We start from the raw sequence: 20,162 nt of genomic DNA, 5'->3' as shown, positions 1-20,162 counted from the left end.
TACCCACCCTCATTACCATGTTGCTGGGGGCAGAGCAAAGCCATTCTCTTAATGTCACAGGAGGCTCCACAGCCACAAAATGGAACTTTATTCAGTCACAAACACTGACCCTCCAAGAGTCCCAGAGGCAAGGGCCTGGGGCTCAGTGCTCCATGCCCTGAGCTCAGCTCGTCCTTGGAGCTAGGCAGGGGAGCACACTGGCTGAGGGCCAGAGCTGTCTCTTGCTTACACCCTTAGGCCTAGGGTAGCAGCAGCTGTGGCCGGGCCTCTCCCCATGCTGGGGGCTTGGCTTTGTGCCCCAATCCCCTTCCTGATGGAGCTCTATAAAGGACTATAAAAAAAAAATACAAGCAAAGTGCTTTGAAGAAAGGGAGAACACTGGAAACTGTCCAGAACATGGAGAACACCCTATTCCTGCTACACAAGTGGAGGGAGAAGGGAGAGGTGGCTAGGTGCCTATAGGGCAAGCTGATACAATCTTCATTCCTGCCTGTGTGATTTTTGTCTCAAAATATGGATATTCCACTGAGGAACTGAAAGATACTCCAGACGCCCTACAGAAGTATGCTGGGGCCATGCTGAGCTGCCCTGGTAGGCAGCTCTGAGGAGCACACATGCAGGACAACGGGAAGAGCTAGGGTCACAGCTGGGAGGGAACCCTCAGAGCCCAGGCTCCCCACTGAGCTGGGCTACCAGCTTGGCTCTGAGCTTCAGGACCCTAAAAGTGAAGGAAGATGACATCCCTGTTTCTACCTGAGTTGTGCTTGCACAGAAGGGATGTCTGTATCGTGGACGTGAAGGGGAGGCCCTATAACTGCCTCCTGTGTCCTTTGGAAAAGGACCCACCACATCCTTTCCACTCCCCCTCCCAGGCCCTTCGGCCCAGCTCTGGCCAGGAAAGGGGGGAGGCCATGAAGGAGGAAGACCATGCCTTTCATTTTCTCCCTATGTCCTTATCGTCCATACATCCCAAATACTAGGAAGCTGAAGAAGACAGTGACCCCCACCAGGGAGACAGTGGCAGGTGCGGTAAAGAACTGGCGGTAATTGATACGGAAGTACCAGACCACACCCAACAGCACCACAAACACAGGCACCATAAGGCTGCCCACACTGACACCAAGGCTGGGGGGCTCAGTGGCTGAGGAGGGGGCCAGGGAGGCTGAGGGGCCTGAAACAGCTGACCCTGGGGGTGAGCGGTGGCAGTGAATCACACAGTTGTTGGTAATGTTCAGGGAACGCAGTGTGCGGCCTGGGTCCTGCAGCAGGCGGCCCTGGTAGATCAGTTTCATCTGGCTCTCTTGTCCAGGGAAGTATTTACTGTAAGGAGGAAAGAGAAGGAAAGACAGAGGGTGAGGAATGAGAAGACAAACAGGCCTGGACCAACAAAGCAGGGCACTGGGGGAGAACTAAAGGGTGGGTTTCAAGAAAATACCCCGCCCATCCCTGAGAGGGGCTGGACCTGATATTTCCTTGATGCTCCCACGTCTATACCAGTCTCCTGAGGCAACCAAAGCTGGGCATATGGGGTATGAAGAGCCTCCCACTTTCCAGTCCACTCACCTCTTCAGGGCACCCACGGTATCTTCTGGCCTGGCCACAGCCAGCTCCTCGGTGTCATTGAGGAATTTGAGCCGCACGTTGATGAGGCCAGGGCTGGGAGGCAGGCAGGTGCTATCCTCACATCTCAGAGGGACTTCTGGACTGCTGCTTTCTGGGCCCGCTGGTCTTTTGGGCAGGCCTTGGATGTCAAGCAGATGCTCAAGGCTGGGCTCCACACCACCCCCAGCTCCAAGCTCCCCTGTGGAGTCTCCCCCACCTTCGCCAGCCTCTTCAGCCTTCTCATCATTACCCTCTGATGGATGGGGGAGTTCAGTTGGCTCTGGGGTGCCTTGGCCTGCAACCAGATGGTCCACATGCCCCAGGTGGAGGACGGATGTGTCGCCAGCTGACACAATAGTGCCCAGGAGCTGGTTGCTACTGCTGTCTGCTACGTAGGTAGAGAGCCAAGCTAGGATCAAGGCCAGAATCAGCACCACCACACCTGCCACCACAGTCACCTCATTACCCACACCCTCAATGAGGGTGACATCAGAGAGTTCCATGGCCTGGCTGCTGACCGGGTCCACACTGCAGGAACAAAGGGGGAGAGCATCAGCAGGGCTTATAGGGTTGCAACCAGGTTTCTAGTTTGTTTTGGTTCTAACTGACCCAGCCCTAAAAGAAAGTGGAGTTCACTGTCCTATACAAGAGGGAACAAACCTTCCTAACTCTGGACCCCCAACCTAAAGCTCAGGACTTACCTACCCTTCGCCTCTATTGTGAAACTCTAACTTTCAAGTTCCACACCCTTCTTCTCTCACATTCCAACCCCCCAGTGATCATCAGGAAAACCTGACAGCTTCGCCACTTTTTTGGTAAGTGGGGAAAAACATTTGCTTCTCTTGAGCCCTGAGTTTCTCTAGGATTTCTATCACTTGGTCAAGCAACTAAGCCCCACTGAAGAGACTCCAAGGTGGCCTCAGGGAGACCAAAAAGCTTGAAGTATTTTATTTGGGGGCCCCTTTGGAGGCACAGTGCAATCACTCTTGTCAAGATTGTCTCATTTGAACCCTATTTCATTTATGGTTCCATATCTAGGTCCAGAAGTTGAGCCAAAGAAAATGTATCATCAAAAGCAGAGTCAGACCTCCCCAAAGGGACAAGAGACAGAAAACCCCAAAGGCCCTATAGGGGTCATCAGCAGTCACTACGCAGCAGACACTGTGTCTGCCTCCTCTGAAACTCTTCTGGCAAGCAAGCCCTGAGGAGCAAAGTAGGACAGACACCAGAAACACCACCCTCCTGATTCACCATAGGCTCACAACTGCAAAACCACAACCTGAATGAAACGGATTTGGAAGACTCCAAAATAGGCCTCACAATCTGTATCTCAATCTCTTTTTTTGTACTGTGTATGTTGTCCCTTGGCAGTTTCTTAGAAAGGCAGGAAGGATCTCAGCTTGCTCTTTGAGTACCCACTCTTTCCCTTGGAAAATCTGCTGCTTTCACAGCCGTCCCTGGGCAAATCCAGTCTAATGATTATCATTACCAGACTATCCTCACAGCATCTATAAAACTTCATTATACTTACGTACCTGTCCATCTCTATTAGACTCCTGGAAGACAAGGGTCCCATGTACCATAATGCCTAGGTACTCAAAGAATATTTACGGAACACATCAACACGACTAGTTTCCACATCCTTATTTATTACATGGGCCCTGGAGTAAGGGAAAATAAATTTATAATCCCGGTCTTGCCTCTTACTAGCTCTGTAATCTTGGATAACACTTCTCAGAGTCTCAGCTTTCTCATCAGTAAAATGGGGTTAAAAATAGTACCTACCTCATAAGGTTGTTTTGAAGATGACGGGAAATCATCCAAGCAAAATACTTAGCAGAATACGTAGCACATTGCAATTGTTCAATAAATAAATGGTAGCAATTATTTACTACTCCCACAACTAACCCCTGATCGTAAGGTTAATGTCATCAACCCCGATTTACAGAAAAGGAAACTGCGGCGAACAGAGGCAAAACGACAGGCACAGGGAACTTTATGGGGCAGGGGCCGGGCAGGACCCTAGGTCTCCCGCCTCGGAGGCCTTCGCTCTGAGCCTGTGAGCGACTCTGACCGCGCGGTGAGGGGGCGTCCCCGACCCTGCCTTTTCGGAGGAGAAGCCTTCGCGTCTGGGCGGTCCTATACCCGCAACACTGGAGAGGGGTCCGTGGGCCCACCCAAGCCGAAAGGCTGCCTGGTCCCGGCCGCCGTGCAAAAGCCTAGTTCTCCCAAGCCCGTGAGGGGTAGAGTCGGGTGAGGGGGTCACACACCATCCACACCCCTTAAACTTCGGGGCGGGGCTGAGGGCGGGGCTTGAGTACGCGGGGAGTCATGGGAAATTAAGAGGGGATTGGATCAGTACTATGCTTGGATAAAGAAGGAGGTCCTCACCTGAAAGGTCCAGACTAAGTGTTTGACTTCGTAAGGACGGCCCATGGACTCACCTTTCCGTAGCGGCCGGGGGAGGGGCTGGCTACCCCCGGATTCTGTCCAGGGTCCAGTCTCTTCCGGCTTTTCCCGGAAGCTGTTAGACCCAGAGACAGGAAGTCCCACCTCCGCGCCTTGCAATGATGACGCAAAAGGGACGTAAGGCGGGCTGACGTATTCTTTAAATAAAAGGGACAGGTTTCTCAGCGGAAGGAGGGGCGGAGTTATCGTTGGCGGGATCTTGGTCCTCTTGAGGCGGGGCCACGCCTAGTGGGCGGGACCTGAGAAGCCGTGGGTTGAGGGGCGGAGCCAGGAGGGAGGTGGGAATGGCGCTAGAAGGGGGCGTGGTTTCGCGAACGGAAGACTGAGCACGCTGGCACCGCTGGTTAGTACCCAAATGGCGCTTCCTTCTTTCCAGCGTTTTTCTTCCGGCCTTGCTCCCAGCCTCTCGGGCTGATTGGGTTTACTGCTTCTCGGTTGGCAGGATCAGTAAGGACTGGTCTCTGACCTCCAAGAATTAACCTCAGGGCTAGTCGGGAGACAAACCAGGAGACAATTTAGTCACCTTCCGGTGCTCGGAGAATGCGGCCCGAGGTACTGTGAGAACTTGGTAAATTAGGCGAGAAAGCATTTCAAAGAAGGCACAGATTCAGCGCAGGCTCAGGGCACAAGAAAAGCAGGAGCCCCAAAAAAGACAGGAAAAAATGTTCAGCTTTCAAGAACTTATGCAGATTTTTGCAATTACATTGTTTTCTAAAGATGTGCTGGGGCGTTTGTTGTTTTCTGGTGAACTACTGATTGAAGTATAAATAACGCAGACGGAGGCAAACTCATAAGCGAAGAGCTGGGTGGTTTTCACCAACAGAACACACCAATGGAACCAGCACTCAGATCAAGAAATAGAAAATGACCCATAATTCCCTTTTTTGTCCTCTTTCAGCCAGTAACATACAAAGAGTGGTCACTATTCTGACTTTTGTCACCATAGATTAATTTTCTGTTTTTATACTTTGTATAAATGAAATCAAACAGTATGTACTCTCGTGCCTGGCTTTTTTTTCTTTTTAAGTCTTTAGTGTGGTAAAATATACATAAAATTTACCATTTTAAGTGGCTAACTCTGGCATTAAATACATTCACAATGTGGTGCACCCATCACCACTATCCATTTCCTGTATCCATTCCCCCTCCCTCCTCTATTTTACTTTATGTCTCTGAATTTGCCTATTCTAGGTGTCTCATATAAGTAGAATCATACAGTATTTGTCTTTCTGTGCCTGGCTTATTTCACTTAGCATGTTTTTCAAGGGTTATTCATGTTGTAGACCATATCAAAATTGTATTCCTTTTTAAGGCTGAATAATATTCCATTGTGTGTATATACATTTTCTCTATCCATTCAACTGTTAATGGACATTTGTGTTGTTTCCACCTTTGGGCTATTGCAAATACTGTTGCTATGAACAGTGACCACTGATGTGCTTTCCCTGCTTTCAGTTCTTTTGTTTGGTTTCTGTTGGTCAACAATATGTTTGTGAGATAAAAGGTACTGTTTTAATTTCTGCATACGTGTACCTTTTGGGTTGAAAGCTTAGTGTTTTTATTTTGAAGAACACAGGGTGGGGCAGAGCATCATAGTACAGTTCAACAGAATTTTGAAGAATGCGTAGAGATTTACTAAGCAAAGTTCCAAACAGAGACTAGCAGGTTCACGGGCCCGCAAATATTTGTGGGAAGGAAAAACCAATCAGTTGAGCCACTATTAATTCTTTTGAGAATTTATTATGTGCCAGGTACTGTGCTATATATACTTATATGATCTTTTTTGTTGTTTTTCTTTTTGTTTCCTTTTTTCTTTGTAGTTTTTATATATACATGCTCTTATTGTCAATATTTGGTCCCCTACTTCTTTTACTTAACTATATACCATGAAGCTTTTCCCATGTCATCAGATATTTTTATAACAGAGATTTAAATAGCTGCTCAACAGTATTACTTTCCATGTTGCACCATAATTTTTTAAGTTAATCATCTCATCTGGATGGACATTTACCTTGTTTTCAGTACTTTGTTTTTAAACAGTGTTTTGATAAATATCTGTATGTCTTTGATGGCAGAGTTTTGTACACATCCATGATTTTTCTCCCCCTAGCATAAATTCCTGAAACTGGAATTGCTGGGTCAGAGGGTGTTCACATTTTTAAGGTTTGTGATACATGGTGCCCCACTGTCCTCTAGAAGGTTGTACCTATTTCCATTCCTACCTGCGATGTGAGTAGTACCCACTAGTGTTCTCTTCCCCAAAAACCGTGGTAGAGGCTAGAGAGGAACAGGGAATAGATGGGTGAAGTTTTGAGAGACATGAGCATCACGAAGATGTTTATAAGCCAGAGGAAAGAGCATAGAAGGGGAGAAGTGAAGATAAAGGCAATCTCAGAAGGGAATATTGATTGAGCCGTGCCCTCTAGAACCCTGGAGGGCTGAGCTAGTAGCGGGGCCTGCCCTGGGGAGGAGGTGGGAAATTCGCTGCCCCAGGTACCTGACCCATCCATTTGGGTTAGGTACATACACTCTGTGTTCCCCAAGTTGCATGGATTGACTTCTGTCATAACATCACACTACATTGTCATTTGTCATTTTTCTGTCTTACCAAATTCCTTGAAGTCAGGAACTGTGTTTTATTATTATTATTCCGTTATCCCCCAAATCTATCCCAGCAGGTACTTGATAAAGATTTATTAAAAGAATGATGGGTGGATTGAGAGAAATTGGGGAGAATTTGAGATAATTCTCTGCTAGCCATAGGCAAAGTCTTAAGATAGCCATGGCAGTGAGGAAAATGGATAGAAGGGAAGAAGGAAGGATTGGCTAGAGATGAGATAGACTTGGAATGCTCAGCAGCTGTGATGAAGAGTTGGAAAAAATGAAGTTTGAGCCTGACAAGGGATATGTTTGTGAGCGTGTATAGCAAAGGACGAGATGCAGTTAGGGGTGCTTTCAGGGTTCGGTTTTTGAGGTTGGGATTTTGCTTGAGAGGAAAAGCAAGGAAAGAAAGAATTCTGCAGTTGGGACTATATCACTGCCCAAAGCTGGTTTCTTTTAAATATAATAATAATTAAAAATTAACAGAGTATTTTAATTGATTTTAACTCCATTGAACATTTTTCATGATGTAGTTTGTGAGATGTTTATTTTTCTTAAACTATTGAATTTAGGTATTTTTATACCTTTACGTGCAATTAAGATGGCTATAGAATGGTGAATGTATCTGTACATCCTGGGATTCTGCCTTAACTAAATATGTTTATAGTAAATCTGTTTTATTAAAAAACAGTGCTGGGGGAGATAAGATTAATGGTGTTTAAGGGTAACTAGTAAATAAATAAATAAGCCATCTCTAATGCACAGTATAATGAATATAGTCTATAATACTGCACTATAATAACGGTAATGTGATAAATATTGCTTCAATGGCAATTATGTTACAATATATAAATGTATCAAAGTAACACACTGTATATCTTAAATTTATAAATTGTAACATGTCAAATTGATCAAATAAAAAAAAAATGTAAAAAGACACACACACAAAAAGTCCTCCTTCTCTGACTACTAGATGTTATTCGTTTCATGTTTGCCTAACCAATAGGCAAAGGGTTTCTGTTTCTTTCATTTGCATTCATTGGATTACTAGTGAGTGTGCATGTTTTTCATATTTCATCCAACACTGTAAATTAACCGTTTGGGCCTTTTGCCCTTTCTTCCACACATTCTTCCTTAATTTTTTTTTTTTAAATTTCACAAGAATCCATGGAAACCCCTTTGTAAAAATTTCAAACCCAGACCATAAAAAGCCTGACTAGCACAGTCCCTCTGTCCTCCCCAGAGTGGAATTCTTGGGTACCTGCCTTCCTTGTCTTTTTCTATTCATCTACAATCATGGGTTCGGTTTTCTTTGCTGTACATATTGTAGTCCAACCTGTTTTTTCTCCTTAATAACAATCTTGGAAATCTTTACAAGGCAATACAAATGCTGTTCACTTGGAATCCCTCCCCAGTTCTTTCCTGCTGTGGGTCCTACCTTTGTAAGGGCTGAACTGTATTCCATAGCATGGATTTGTTTACCAAGTCCCACTTGCCGAGATTGCTGGGATGAATATGCCAGCCTTTTGTGTAACTGGGGAGCAGTGTTTAAGGGTACTGTTAAATTGCCCACCAAAGAGGCAATTTCCTTTCTCACCAACAGGATGTTCAAGAACTCATATCTTCATGGGCTCTGTATATTATCAATCTTTAAAATTTCCCCCAATCTAGTGGAAGAATTCATGTCATATTGCAGTTTAAATTTGCATTTCCCTGATGGCTGATGACATTGGGTCATTCGATTACTTGCCAGGTATTTGAGTGTCCACTCTCTGCACTGTAGAGGTACCAAGTCAATAATGGTGATAAAACATGTTTCTGCCTCACAGATCAAGGGAATGAAATCTTTTAGCTGCAGCAACATTTTCCAATATTTTGCCTTTTACTTGTGTTTATAATTTGGTGTTTTTATAATACCATATTTAAACTTTTTCGATATCTAGATCTATTAACCTTTTCTTTTATGCTTTTACCCTGGAAAATGTTCTCTTACCCCCAAATAATACAATCGCATGTGTCTTTTGTTTTCCTTAAACAGATATCTTGTAGCAGTAACTATAACAGGAAAAGCGGAGCTCAGTGGGATCAGCCTGCTGTGAGGGGGTGGACAGCTCAGCATCCTCCCCTGAAAATGAGGCTTCCAGCTGGGGCCCAAGATTAGAGAAGATCCCCCATTCATCTCTTCGGCCTCTGGCTCTGTGAAATCAAAGTGAAAATGTCCAGAAAGGAGAGGTTGCTGCTATGCATAACAAGGTAAAAGCCTGTCTTTGTGTTGGTCAAAGGGCATCTCCACAGGTACAACTCTCCGCAGAGGAGGGGAAGCTGGGCAATAGCTGCAGGAGGCCACGCCCAGGACTCCTGACTCATCTCTACCGCAGGCCTCCAAATGGGAATGGCCTTGGAGATCCAAGGATCCTTCAGCAAAAGGACAGGAGTGCAAGCTATTGGGAGTCCCTCCTCAGTGCCCTCCCGTGGTGGGTACTACAGACTAGGGATCTGGGAGGGGGCTTGTGTTGTTCTTATACCCTTTTTCCTATCATAAGAGAAACAGTTGCTCAGTGCAGAAAACTTGGGAACCACAGAAGAGGACAAAGGGGGGGGGGGGAAGAAACATGGAGTGGTAGGTATCTCAGCCACATTTCAACCTAACAACATCCACGCATTAGTTCTGTGCACAAATCATTTATTTGCGTTCATAAAAAGTGACTGGTTTCAAAAGCTTCCTCTTAAAGATGAATGGTGGTACATTTGACTCTGGAACCAAGGGAAGAAGTGAGAGAGAGGGGACAATTGGTGGCTGGTCCTCTTGTCACAGGCCCTCAGAGATCACAAGTGTGGTGATCACTGTTTAAGACACCATGCATCACTTGGGGGTGGGGTGAGGAACACAACCATAAATGGTTCCCAGGTATCCTGCATGTATTCCTCCCTCAACAACCATGTACTGAAATGCCTGTTCAAGAAATACAGTTGAGGCAGACATGGGCTCTTAATTAAATAAGTACGCTACCAAGGAGGCTACCTGCTCGGTTGGAAAACAGATCTGTTGAGCTGTCCTGAGGATCAAATCAGCTTGACCAGGGCAAAAAATGTGGGAAGGGTATACCAAGGTTGGGGAACAGCACATGCAAACGCATGGAAGCAAAGGGAAGCAAGACCAGTCAGTGAGGTCTGCCCTTCCGGTGACAATGACAGGTTGGGCAGAGGCAGTTCAGCTAGAGGCAGAGTGGCAGCTGAAGAGGTACATTGGTGGCAGTGAATGGAGGGCAACAAGGATCCCCACCTCCTGATGTGGCGCCTGGGTGTAGAGGGGCCGTCATCCACTAAGCAAAGGAGAGGAGGTGGGCGACGGCTGAGTCTGCACACCTTCCCATTGGAGAGAGGAGCTGAAGCTCAGGACAGGTTGGAAGTTAGCAGCTGGCTCAAGAAGCCAGTGAGGGAGGAACCAGCCCAGGAAGGTATGTGGAGTGTGGACAGAGGGCCAGGAATTGGCCTTCTAGGGTTGGGGGGCACAACAGATGGAGAAAGCAAGACGTGCTCACTGGATGCGCCCCTCCACACGGAGCAGCAGGTAGTCCCTGAGGAGCGGGGGCAGTGGGAGGCGGGCAGTGGCTTGTCGGCAACGGCTACCCAACTGGGCACGCACAGCCAGGCGGGCCAGGTGCTGCAGCCGCCTCGGCTGGTTCACCATGCTCAGGGCAGAGCTGTAGAAGGCTTCGTGCTCCTAGGCCAGGAGTGGAACAGGGTCAGATGGCCCAATACTGTTGCCTCTGCCTTTCCAACTGGGGGCCATCTAGTGGTAGGGCCCTAGGATTTTGCAACATGCAAAATTTAGCGCATCCTGAAGGACTCAGATTCAGAGCCAGAGAGGCCCTGCAGGGGACGTGGGAGCTGGGACCACACTGCAGAGCCCAGTCTCAGCTGTGTCTGCACCCACCCCCACTCTAAAAATGCTGGCACAGTGCCTGTGAGTCAGAGATGCTGATAAATGTCTGTGCTGATGCAGGTGAGGGAGAAGCTGGAGAAGTGTGTGCAAGTAGAGGTTATTCAGAGCGGCACCTCCCTCCAGAAGCCCATCCTGTAGGGATAGGCCTAAGGCCCAAATCTGCCTTCGGATCTCGAGCCAGGAAGGATCTGTGCCCCTAGGGTGGACATACCTGCCACAGCTCTGGGAGCACCGCGTCAACCCAGGTATCACAGGATGGGACACAAGGATAGGCATTAAGCAGGACTTCCAGGGCCCGAGGGAAGTTGGCACAGTGTTTCAGCATCTAGGAATCAAAAGAGGGTCTCAGGGGCATCATGCCTCTCTCAGCCAGGGGCAGACCTAAATCCAGCCTAAGCCAAAGCCCCACTCACACTCAAATTTGGGAGGCTAAGATCTTAGTCTCTCCAAATCCTTTTCCGTGCTTCCACAACCTTCTGGCTCCAGTCAGTTTCCTGGGAATTCCTTTCCTTTTCTACCTTGGATATCCTCCCCCATAGCCCTCACTGACTGGTGCTTCCCAAGATGGGGACAGACATCTGGCCACAGAAGGTGGGCTCCCAGTCTCTTGGCCCCTTCTCTTCGCCTGTGGCAGGGCAATTCCACACGCAGGCTCCCCGCACCCAACTGAAGCCTCCTTTCACAGGCCCTCCCCGCTCACCTCAGGATGCACAGGCTGGGCCCCGTAGTCCAGCAGCGCAGTGAAGAGGACTTCAGGCTCCCAGTTGGGGGCATCTTGGACAGCCTGCAGCGCACAGTCCATGGGTGTGTGGCCCGCTGCGTTGGGGACTCCAGCGCAGGCCCCGTGGCGTAGCAGCAGCTCAGCCAGAGCCCCACAGCCGTTGGCACAGGCATTATGCAGCGGTGTGTGGCGCTTGCGCCCAGCGGCCCGGGCATCCGCCCCAGCCTCCAGGAGCCGTTGCGCAGTGGCCTGGTGCCGCCGGTCACTGCCTGGGCTCTCGGCCCCCGCACACGCCGCGTTCAGGGCCGTCTCACCCTGGCTGGTGCGCAAGCCCACGTTGGCTCCGTGCTCCAGGTAGAGAGCCACGTGCTTCTCCAGGCCTCGTGCTGCCGCCACATGCAGGGGCGTCACCTCGCTGTCCCGTGCAGCCATGTTCACGGTTGCTCCCGCCTCCAGCAGCAGCTTGGCGCACCTGGAGGCGGGCACAAGGTGCCAAGGCAGGTCCTGAAGGACCAAGGCCTGGCCTGGGAAACCCCCCGTCTGCTGTCATCTCCTACACCATTTCTTTCCACCTCCCACACTTGGAGGTGAGCCTGATGTCCCCTGTCAGACTCACAGAAGCCCTGCGACAGACAGCAGAGCTGAAGGCCCATCAAAGTAACCAGGAGCATCTTCAGTTTTCAGGTGACAAACTTCGCAGTGCAGCCAAGGACACACAGCAAGTTAGTGGCTACACTGGAATTAGACACTTCTCCTAGAGTGGAACCTGACTCCCCAATCCCACTGGGACCCCAAGGCCTGGTTCTGAGTCATTTGTCAGTGGTCTCCTAACATTTTGATAGCAGACAAAAACATTGAAAAGCAGCTACTGTGTGCACTATGAAACATAGAAAATTAAAGTATATGATCCAAAAGAAAAAGAAGTCCTAATATTTTCCTCCTGCCTCCAAACTTGAAGACCACTTTTTCAGACCAGCCACACCCAGTCCAACAACGGAAGGCACTTGGGGACCCACCTACTCCACGTTCCTCTATAGAAACCAAACAAAACCAAATAACAAAAACCAGACTTTAGGAAGCATGTGCTTCTCACAGTCTTCTAGTTTGTGGAAAAATTACAGGACAGAACACTGTAGAGGCAAGTATCATTCACCACTGTGGGGTAAACCAAACACATAACAAACTACACTAATGATGAAACTAACAGTAATTTCTAATTGAAAAGCTAGAATGACAGCCACTGGAACTCAGGAGCAGATCGGTCAACCCCAATGAAACCCCGATGACCAAGTAGCCTTCCCCTAAATGGCCAGAATTCCAGCTGCCCTTCAGCGCACTGCTCAGTGGCCAAGAGTTGAGTAGCAGCCAGTCATCCATAACTACTGAATGTATTTCTTTGGTAAATTCTAATCATGGACTCATTTTTGTTTACAAATACTAAATTTAAGGAACACTGAAAAGCTCACTCAGTAGTATTCCAGTAAGTGGAATTATTCTTTCTCATTTCACTTGAAAGGATAAAGTCTGCTGGGGAGTGCATCACACGCCCATAAGAACTCAAGAAAGGGCTGGAAAGTTTGGGTCACTTCTGGGTTTGTCCCTGATCTAGATCTACGCTAGGGAGAGGGTCCCAGCATACGGGCTGTAGTGTCTCCCAGGATTCTTTGACTCCTTAACACCGCCAGCTCTGTCTGTGGACCTGATTTGTAAAAGTGCAAATACCATCATGTAGGAGGTCGAAGAAACTCTTGACCTTAAAAAGGTGGGAGGAGGAGGTGTGTGGGGCTTCATATAAGGTTGGGAAACATCAGACTAGATCTTTCTAGATGTCTAGTTCAAAACAGCCAGGAATTTGGCTACAGATGGTTCACGGAGAATGAGACAGCAGTTGGAACAGGGTTTTCCCAAACAGCAACAGGGCTTCTGCCTCCTGGGCTTAGCTGATGTGACCTTGGCCAAGTCATTAAAGCTTTCTGAGCCCGTTTTCTCTTTCATAGAATGAGACCTATCACCCAGGTTGTTGTGAGGACATGAGTATATGAGGTGCTTCTCCCCTTCTCCTGGCTGTGAGCCGGAGACACACCCACACTCCCTCCCCAAACCGTCTCAGCCCCTGGGCACCTACTGCAAGGATTCAGGGGCTGTGCAGAGGTGCAAAGGGGTCGTGCCTTCCTCAGACAACACATTGGCCTTGGCACCGAAGTTCAGCAGCAGCCATACACAGTCGGACTGGGCCCGGGCACAGGCCTCATGCAAGGCCGCCCGGCCCCCAACCCTGGCGTCCAGCTCCGCTCCCTGCCGGATGAGGTGGCGGGCACAGTCGGTGTAGCCTCGGGCTGCAGTGATGGTGAGGGGCACCGTCTGCTTGGTCTTGGGGGTCAATACCCAGAACCCTGGGGAGAACAGGCAGTGTTGGGGGTGATGTGAAACCAGCAGGTAGGGCAGGAGGTGGTGAACAGCTGACTCTGGCCTTCCCTCTGCACCCCTGGCTGAGCACAAATGCTGTGTCAGGCTGTACCTGTGGAGAGGGGCTTACTCAAGTCCTGATTTGGGAGTGCAAATTGGAACAGCCTTTTAGAACAGTTTGCCAGTCTGTAACAAAACAGTGTGTCATTGAAAAAAATTAATTGCTCTTTAAAACCATCAGGGCAACTAAGGAGGGTGACTCCTATTAAGGAAACTTCTGGGTCTTCAAGTTGCTGATGGAGTCTTTGGCTCTTTTGGATCTGGTGTTGGGGATGGGGGTGGGGAAGGTTATGAACAGGAGGTCCTGGAGCTGAGCTTCCAAGTGGCCAACCAATAGCGCTGAAGGAGCCATGAGTTTGGAATTCTAGGACACGCCTCGGGTAGGGACGGTGGGGGTGGAAGTGGGGGGAAGAGTAGAGGGTAGAATGAGAGGTGGGGTTATAGAAAGGAAGAGTGGGGAGAGGGGTTGATCATGGGATTGGTGGTGGATCCAAATTGTAGAAATGGCCACGGCTTGTTTAAAGGACATACATGCCTAATACCCAACTGCAAGTTGTTTGCATTATGGCGAAATAAGCTCCTGGGTTTCCTAAATCTTGGATAAAGTATGTTTTATTTATTACTAGGATTGAAATTAAGGCCAAGTTCCATTTGAAGGGTGATGGACATGCTGCGGGATGAGACAGGGATGCCCTGGGTGGAGTCACGTCTCTAACAGTTGAAGCCAAGCAGGAATTTGGAGCCTGTGGTGACTGTGAGAATATAAGCTCTCCAAGGAGTTTGAACCTCCAAACCCGTGGGTGGGGTTGGAGGCAATCTCCCGTCAATCTTAAGAGCAGGGCAATCTCAATTGAGGTATTTCATTTACATGGACAAACTTTCTGGTCAGAATAGACCCTAAGGAAATCAGCTGGCAAGTATACAAAGATGCTCATCATATTGACGTTTAAAATAATTTTTTAAAAAGGAACCCAATTTATCCAATTGCTTTGGGGGCTAGTTACATAAATCATGGCGTACCCATACAGTAGAATTTATGCACCTGTTTAAAATATTATGTCGACTTATGGCTATTGCCATAGAAAGATATTACATGAAAAAAATCAGGTTATAAGATAGCATATAGATTATAATTTTGTTCTGTGGACGTAAAAAATATTCAAATATGTGGATATATACTCATGGAAAAAATTGAATTAGACTATAACTGTGTTCCTATGTAATTAATGTTAATACAACTTTAATTCTGATAAGACATATAAACCACTAACTATGCCTCATTTCTGTTTAGGAGGGAGCTAGTGAGAAGGGATGGTGTAGTCTACAGTCTGGAGGGAGCGGATGGGGCTGAGACTCTCCCCCTCCCACCCCCCACCTCTTCCCTCTCTCTCCTCTTCTGCCCCCACCTGGTGCTCCCTACCCTGTTCAGACGACCAGGCCAGCTGGTTGCTCACAGTCTCCACAATCATGTTGGCGGCATCTTCATCTTGGAACAGGGCTTGGATCTGTTGCAGGTCGCCAGAGAACAGGGCATTGTGGACCGCTGGGTCTCGGCAGGAGCGACGCGGCCTAGTGAGTCGTGCCCGGGAACTTGGGGGGCACCTTTGGCTCCGGCATTGCTGGGCTGCTGCCCGGCGCCGGTCCTCCCACTCCAGCCACTCCCGCTGCAGGCGGAGAGAGCGCAGCGTGGAGGAGGTGAAGGGGAAGGTTTCCTTTGCCATCCTGAGGGGCCCAGGGGTCTGGTCAGTGGCAGCTGGGCAGAGCCGGCTCCCCACGGCCGGACTACTACCCTTGCTCTGAGGAGCCACCCTAGCCTCTCACCTGTGACCCAGAGAGAAGAGCAGCTGAGGCTATAAATAGGCCCTTTGCTGTTCTGGTAAACACGGTTTGTCCAGAATCCTGATCCTGGTGCAGAGAAGTTATTGGGCCAACTCCCAGCCCACGGCTAGGACCAGCCCCTGCCCCTGCTGATACCTTCCAGTTGGGCAGCTGGCCCTCAGATGAGGCCACCTCTGTGCCCCAGGGTCCTCATCCTTCCACTTCTCTGGAGTGAGCACTTTGGGTTGGCAAGGTCCAAGGGAGACGGACAGGGCAGGGAGAAAAAGCCAGAGTGCCCCAGCTTCTCTGATGGTGGCTGGAGGGCAACCTCAGCCCAGAAATAGACCCATTAGACCCCAGCCCCAGAAATAAGGGCACGTCCAGATAGAGTTCAAACAGCTCTTCCTGGCATCTGTAGTAATAGCAATATCTCTGCACATGTACGCACAGGGCTTTACAATATTTAAATTACTTTTAGATCCATCTTTACTCAGTGACCATACTTCTGGATAAATAGTACACTTGGTTTTGACAAATAAATTATATGATCAAGCTAATGATCACACTTGCACACCTCTGCGAAGGGTGGTCTTAGGTCTGTTTACCAAAGAGGAAGTTAAGGCGTAACAAGGTAAACCTCGCTCAAGGTCACAGCTTGTGAGGGGTGGAGCCAGGACTAGGACCCTAACTGACCTGGCTCCACAGATGCACTTTGGTTCTAGCTAGTGTGGCCACATGAGGGTGAAGACAGTTGTGAGAGCCTCTCCCCACCCTCTAAGCAGGACATGGTCTCTAGAAACTGCCATCAGTGAGTCTTGTTTTCCCCTCCCCCCTCCTGTCCTGCCCCAGAACCTAAAAGGGCTCTCAGGCCTGCCTGAGGGCCAAGGGCTTGACCTAGAAATTCTAGGGACTCCCTACCAAAGAGACATGTAAGCCACAAACCCATTCCCTCTTTGGTGAAAGCGGCTCTGCTTCCAAGAGCCTCTAGGGGGAGGAATGAGGCCATGAAACAGCATTAGCTGCTGTGGCTGACAAGCCAGGGAAAGAGGCAGGAAGGATGCCCGCCCCTGCCTCAGAAGCTCTAACCCGGGAGCTCAGTGTGCTGGCAGCTGGCTCCTTGGCCCCTTGTCCCCTGAGGGTTGGCCGAGCCCCATCCTGCCTTGGCTGCAGGCTCCCCCAACACTGCGGGCTCCTCTGCCCCTGCACTTCCTCCCTGCCCTGGCTCTGCAGCAGCCCCTGCTCAGCTACCTCTGACTTCTTCCTCTCCCTGGTCCCCTCACACACAGCAAAAAGTTCCAGCTCCCGTTGTCACATTTTCAGTCACCATAGCCTTTAACCTGGACCAGCGCAACCTCCTACCTGGTGTTCCTTCCTCTGGCCACAAGTCCTCCGCTCCACTGCCCAAGTGGAATGATCTGACTAAAATGGTTAATTCCTACCGTGTTTCCCTGAAAATAAGACCGGGTCTGTGGGGACAGAGCCCCAGAAAGCAGTTTCCAGGCTCTCGGCCTCACATAGAAAGGTGCTGGCTCAGGTAGTAAGTGGCCATCAACTGTGATTGGATGGCCATCAGCTGTGGCTAGTTGGCCGTCAGCTGTAACCAGTGAGCCATTGGCCACTAATATAACTGCTGTGGCTACGGAGGAGAGTCGAGGAGAGTGGAGGCGAGTCGTTGGTCGGTTGGCAGAAAAGCGGACAGCAGGTCGCACGTCCTGTGAACCCAGCCTCCAGTGAGACCACAGTGCTATGACTTCCCTACCTATGGCTCCGTGGGTGTTCCTTTTGGGCCTGGCCACATCCTGTGTTCTTATGTGGGGAGCGGGAGCTGAGACCCCGCCTGGCACCCTGCACGACACATGGCGCAGCGAGCAGAGTACGGTGCCGGCCAAAACTTTCTGAAGGGCGGTAGAGCAGTTTGTGCGTATGAACACTCAGTCTCAGGAAGACCAGGAGGAGCAGCTGCTGGAGAGCTCAATCCCTGTGGAGGGGTGGAAAGACGAGGACGGTTCCCCCACCAGCAGAGGCCAGAGAAAGCGAAGGTCATTGCGGCCCTGTGGGCTGGGAAGTGCTTACTGAGGCAGCCCAGATGCAGGACTTGTAGTCCCAGGAGGAAACACTTGCGGAGTCCTCCATGGGAGATGTGGGTGAGGTCAAGGTCATCCCTCACCCCCAAGACAGCCTTGGCGAATGACCATGGACTATGGGGACTTGCCTTCCATCCCTAATTTAATGGACCGCTTGACTGTTCGCTTGGGAACATACCACCATGTAGTGGAACTGGCGGATGTTTGCTTTTGCGTCTTGACTGGCCACCATCGAGAATATGTAAGCACCTTGACTGTGAGTCGCTGTTGTTCCAGCACGGTACCCTGAGAGGCCCAGAGAGAGTGTCAGTGCCCTGAGAGCCCTGGCTGAGTCCAGGAAGTCTGGCTGAGCCCAGAGAGAGTGGCAGTGCCCTGAGAAACCCTGGCTGTGCCCGGGGAAACTAGTGGTACCCTACGAAGCCCAGGAAGTCTGGCTGTGCCCAGAAGTACTGGTGGTGCCCTGAGAAACCCTGGCTGTGTTCAGAGAGCCTGGCTGTGTCCAGAATATTGCATTTACCTCCAGGGTCCTCGCACGGGACCCCTCACGGAAGATGCTTGTCGCGTAGATTGTGAGGCGAGAGCCTGTAGGGATGGAGTGTGGGGACAGAGACCCAGAAAGCAGTTTCCATGCTCTCAGCCTCACATAGAAAGGTGCTGGCTCAGGTAGTAAATGGCCATCAACTGTGATTGGATGGCCATCAGCTGTGGCTAGTTGGCTGTCAGCTGTAACCAGTGAGCCATTGGCCACTAATATAACTGCTGTGGCTACACTAGCAAAAAAATGGGGGCTAGCAAGGAGATGGTGGCTGAGCCTGCGAGCGACGCAGTGAGGGTTGAGAATTGTGTGGCTCCTGCTTCCTGTGTCTCCAACCCAGCCACCAGCGAGAATATAGTAGTATGACTCCCCTGACTGTGGCTCTGTGGGTGTTCCCTTTGTGGCGTCACCATGTCCTGCGTTCTTGTGCAGGGAGCGGGAGCAGAGACCCCGCTTGATACCCCGCACGACAGGGTCTTATATTAATTTTTGCTCCAAAAGATGCATTAGGGCTTGTGTTCAGAGGATGTACTCCTGAAAAATCATGCTAGGGCTTCTTTTCCGGGTAAGTCTTATTTTCGGGGAGACACGGTAGCTTGAAAACTTCTGCTGACTCTGACACCTGCCTTCTCCAACTAAGCCCCCGTTCCTTGGCTTGGCCTCACGTCACACAGCATTCTCATCATGGGTCCTCACACTTCCCCGCCATTCCCTTCTGACTCATTCCTCAAAGTCCACCTCAAAGGTCACCTGCTCTGGGAGACATCCCTGCAGCAGCCCAGGTCCCCCTCTGTCCGGTGCCAGCCACACCCAATCCGTGCCCTTTGTAAAGCACCTCTCCCAGTGCACTGGACCCGACAGTCGGCTGTGCGGATGTGGGCTCCGAGGAGGCTCTCAATTTGTGCAGTTGGGTTTCTGGCACATAGTAGGTCTTGACATGGTGTTTAGGAGCACTTGGCGCCTAGTAGGCTGGCCTCTTATGTGTAGTGCATTGACTGAGGGCCCCTGTCCTCTGCCAGAGCAAACACTCGGTTTGACCAAGTGGGTGGCAGCAGCCTGGGCTGTTTCCGGCACTGCCCTTCCCCTGCTGTTCACCCACTGCGGCCCCAGCTTCTTGGTGGTATTCCAGGGTGGGGGATCCCAGAGGAGGAATGAGATCATGCACAACGAGGGCTTGGAGATCCTCAGAGAAAGGCGCCTCTATAAACGCAGCTGTGATTAACCCTGTTGGAACCCATTCAGTGCTTTAATTGCCCCGCCAACGGCTTGGCTGAGCACCCACAGCTGGGTTCCCAGGGTTAGGAGCTGGCAAGGCCCAGTAGGGGCCAAGACAAGGTAGGCGTCCCCCACCTCCGAGGCACATAATAGTCATGGCCCGTGGGCCCAGCCTCTCTGCAGCCTTCTTGTCACGCAGGCCTAAAGGTGCTCTGACTACAGCTCAGCCCCAGAGAGACCATGTGTTCTGTTTCCTGTCCTTAGCCTTAACTTCCTGAGGGCAGAAAACTGTCCTTAGCATTAACTTCCTGAGGCCTTTACTTCAACCCACACGATCCCACAGGGAGCCCAGGTCTACTGGCAGGAGCAGTGCCAGGTGAGTGGACACCCAGCCTGCCTTCTTGGAGCTCAGAACCTGTGCAGCAATGAAGTACACAAGAACCCAGGGTATTGGTCAGGACCGTGAGCAGCAGCAACCAGGTCTCCAGGGTGTTGAGGGGGAAAGGGCACTGCAGGCCAGGGACATGGGGTGGTTTATGTATAGGAAGACCGCATGGCCCAGGCAGAGTGGGGGAGTCAGCAGTGGGTAGAAGAGAAAGAAGTGCATGGTCTGCTCAGGTCGGAAGACCAAATGGGAACGTGAAGCGGCAAGGGTGTTGATGAATTAGCCCTTTCTTGCTCCTGGGCTTGGAACACAGAAGCCTT

At 50.1% G+C, this 20,162-nt stretch overlaps 2 protein-coding genes and 1 long non-coding RNA gene across 10 annotated transcripts; 1 reads left to right on the top strand and 2 right to left on the bottom strand.

Annotated features, from left to right (window-relative positions):
* Positions 1 to 65: 65 nt before the first annotated feature.
* On the bottom strand, positions 66 to 4,198 carry TMUB2 (transmembrane and ubiquitin like domain containing 2). 7 transcript variants are annotated; one of them, XM_074320569.2, is made up of 4 exons: positions 3,994 to 4,128; positions 3,138 to 3,263; positions 1,564 to 2,130; positions 66 to 1,320 (listed from the first exon to the last, which is right to left on the bottom strand). In XM_074320569.2, exons 2-4 carry the CDS (start codon positions 3,176 to 3,178, stop codon positions 954 to 956), a joined length of 975 nt encoding a protein of 324 aa, XP_074176670.1. In that variant the 5' UTR covers positions 3,179 to 3,263; positions 3,994 to 4,128; the 3' UTR covers positions 66 to 953. The 7 variants fall into 7 exon arrangements, with proteins under 7 accessions (XP_074176670.1, XP_074176672.1, XP_088645075.1 ...); XM_074320571.2 differs by having other exon boundaries at positions 4,047 to 4,126; XM_088788949.1 differs by lacking the exon at positions 3,994 to 4,128 and having other exon boundaries at positions 1,564 to 1,741; positions 1,853 to 2,130; positions 3,138 to 3,374.
* A 222-nt stretch (positions 4,199 to 4,420) lies between these two features.
* On the top strand, positions 4,421 to 13,211 carry LOC109458547 (uncharacterized). Of its 2 annotated transcripts, none has more exons than XR_016018058.1 (3): positions 4,421 to 4,623; positions 8,711 to 8,925; positions 12,017 to 13,211. It is a non-coding gene; the product is annotated as an uncharacterized LOC109458547 (long non-coding RNA). The 2 variants fall into 2 exon arrangements; XR_016018057.1 differs by lacking the exon at positions 12,017 to 13,211 and adding an exon at positions 10,679 to 10,855.
* ASB16 (ankyrin repeat and SOCS box containing 16) lies at positions 9,339 to 20,100 on the bottom strand. The gene is made up of 5 exons (XM_019752328.3): positions 15,226 to 20,100; positions 13,465 to 13,732; positions 11,319 to 11,811; positions 10,830 to 10,943; positions 9,339 to 10,396 (listed from the first exon to the last, which is right to left on the bottom strand). The coding sequence occupies exons 1-5, from the start codon at positions 15,524 to 15,526 to the stop codon at positions 10,211 to 10,213; spliced, it is 1,362 nt and encodes a 453-aa protein (XP_019607887.3). The 5' UTR covers positions 15,527 to 20,100; the 3' UTR covers positions 9,339 to 10,210.
* Between the last annotated feature and the right edge of the window lie 62 nt (positions 20,101 to 20,162).

The sequence above is a fragment of the Rhinolophus sinicus genome, chromosome 12 (genome assembly GCF_057876585.1).
Source record: "Rhinolophus sinicus isolate RSI-liver-muscle chromosome 12, RSI-T2T, whole genome shotgun sequence".
Lineage (NCBI taxonomy): Eukaryota > Metazoa > Chordata > Mammalia > Chiroptera > Rhinolophidae > Rhinolophus > Rhinolophus sinicus.
This window is presented reverse-complemented; position numbering and strand designations above follow the sequence as displayed.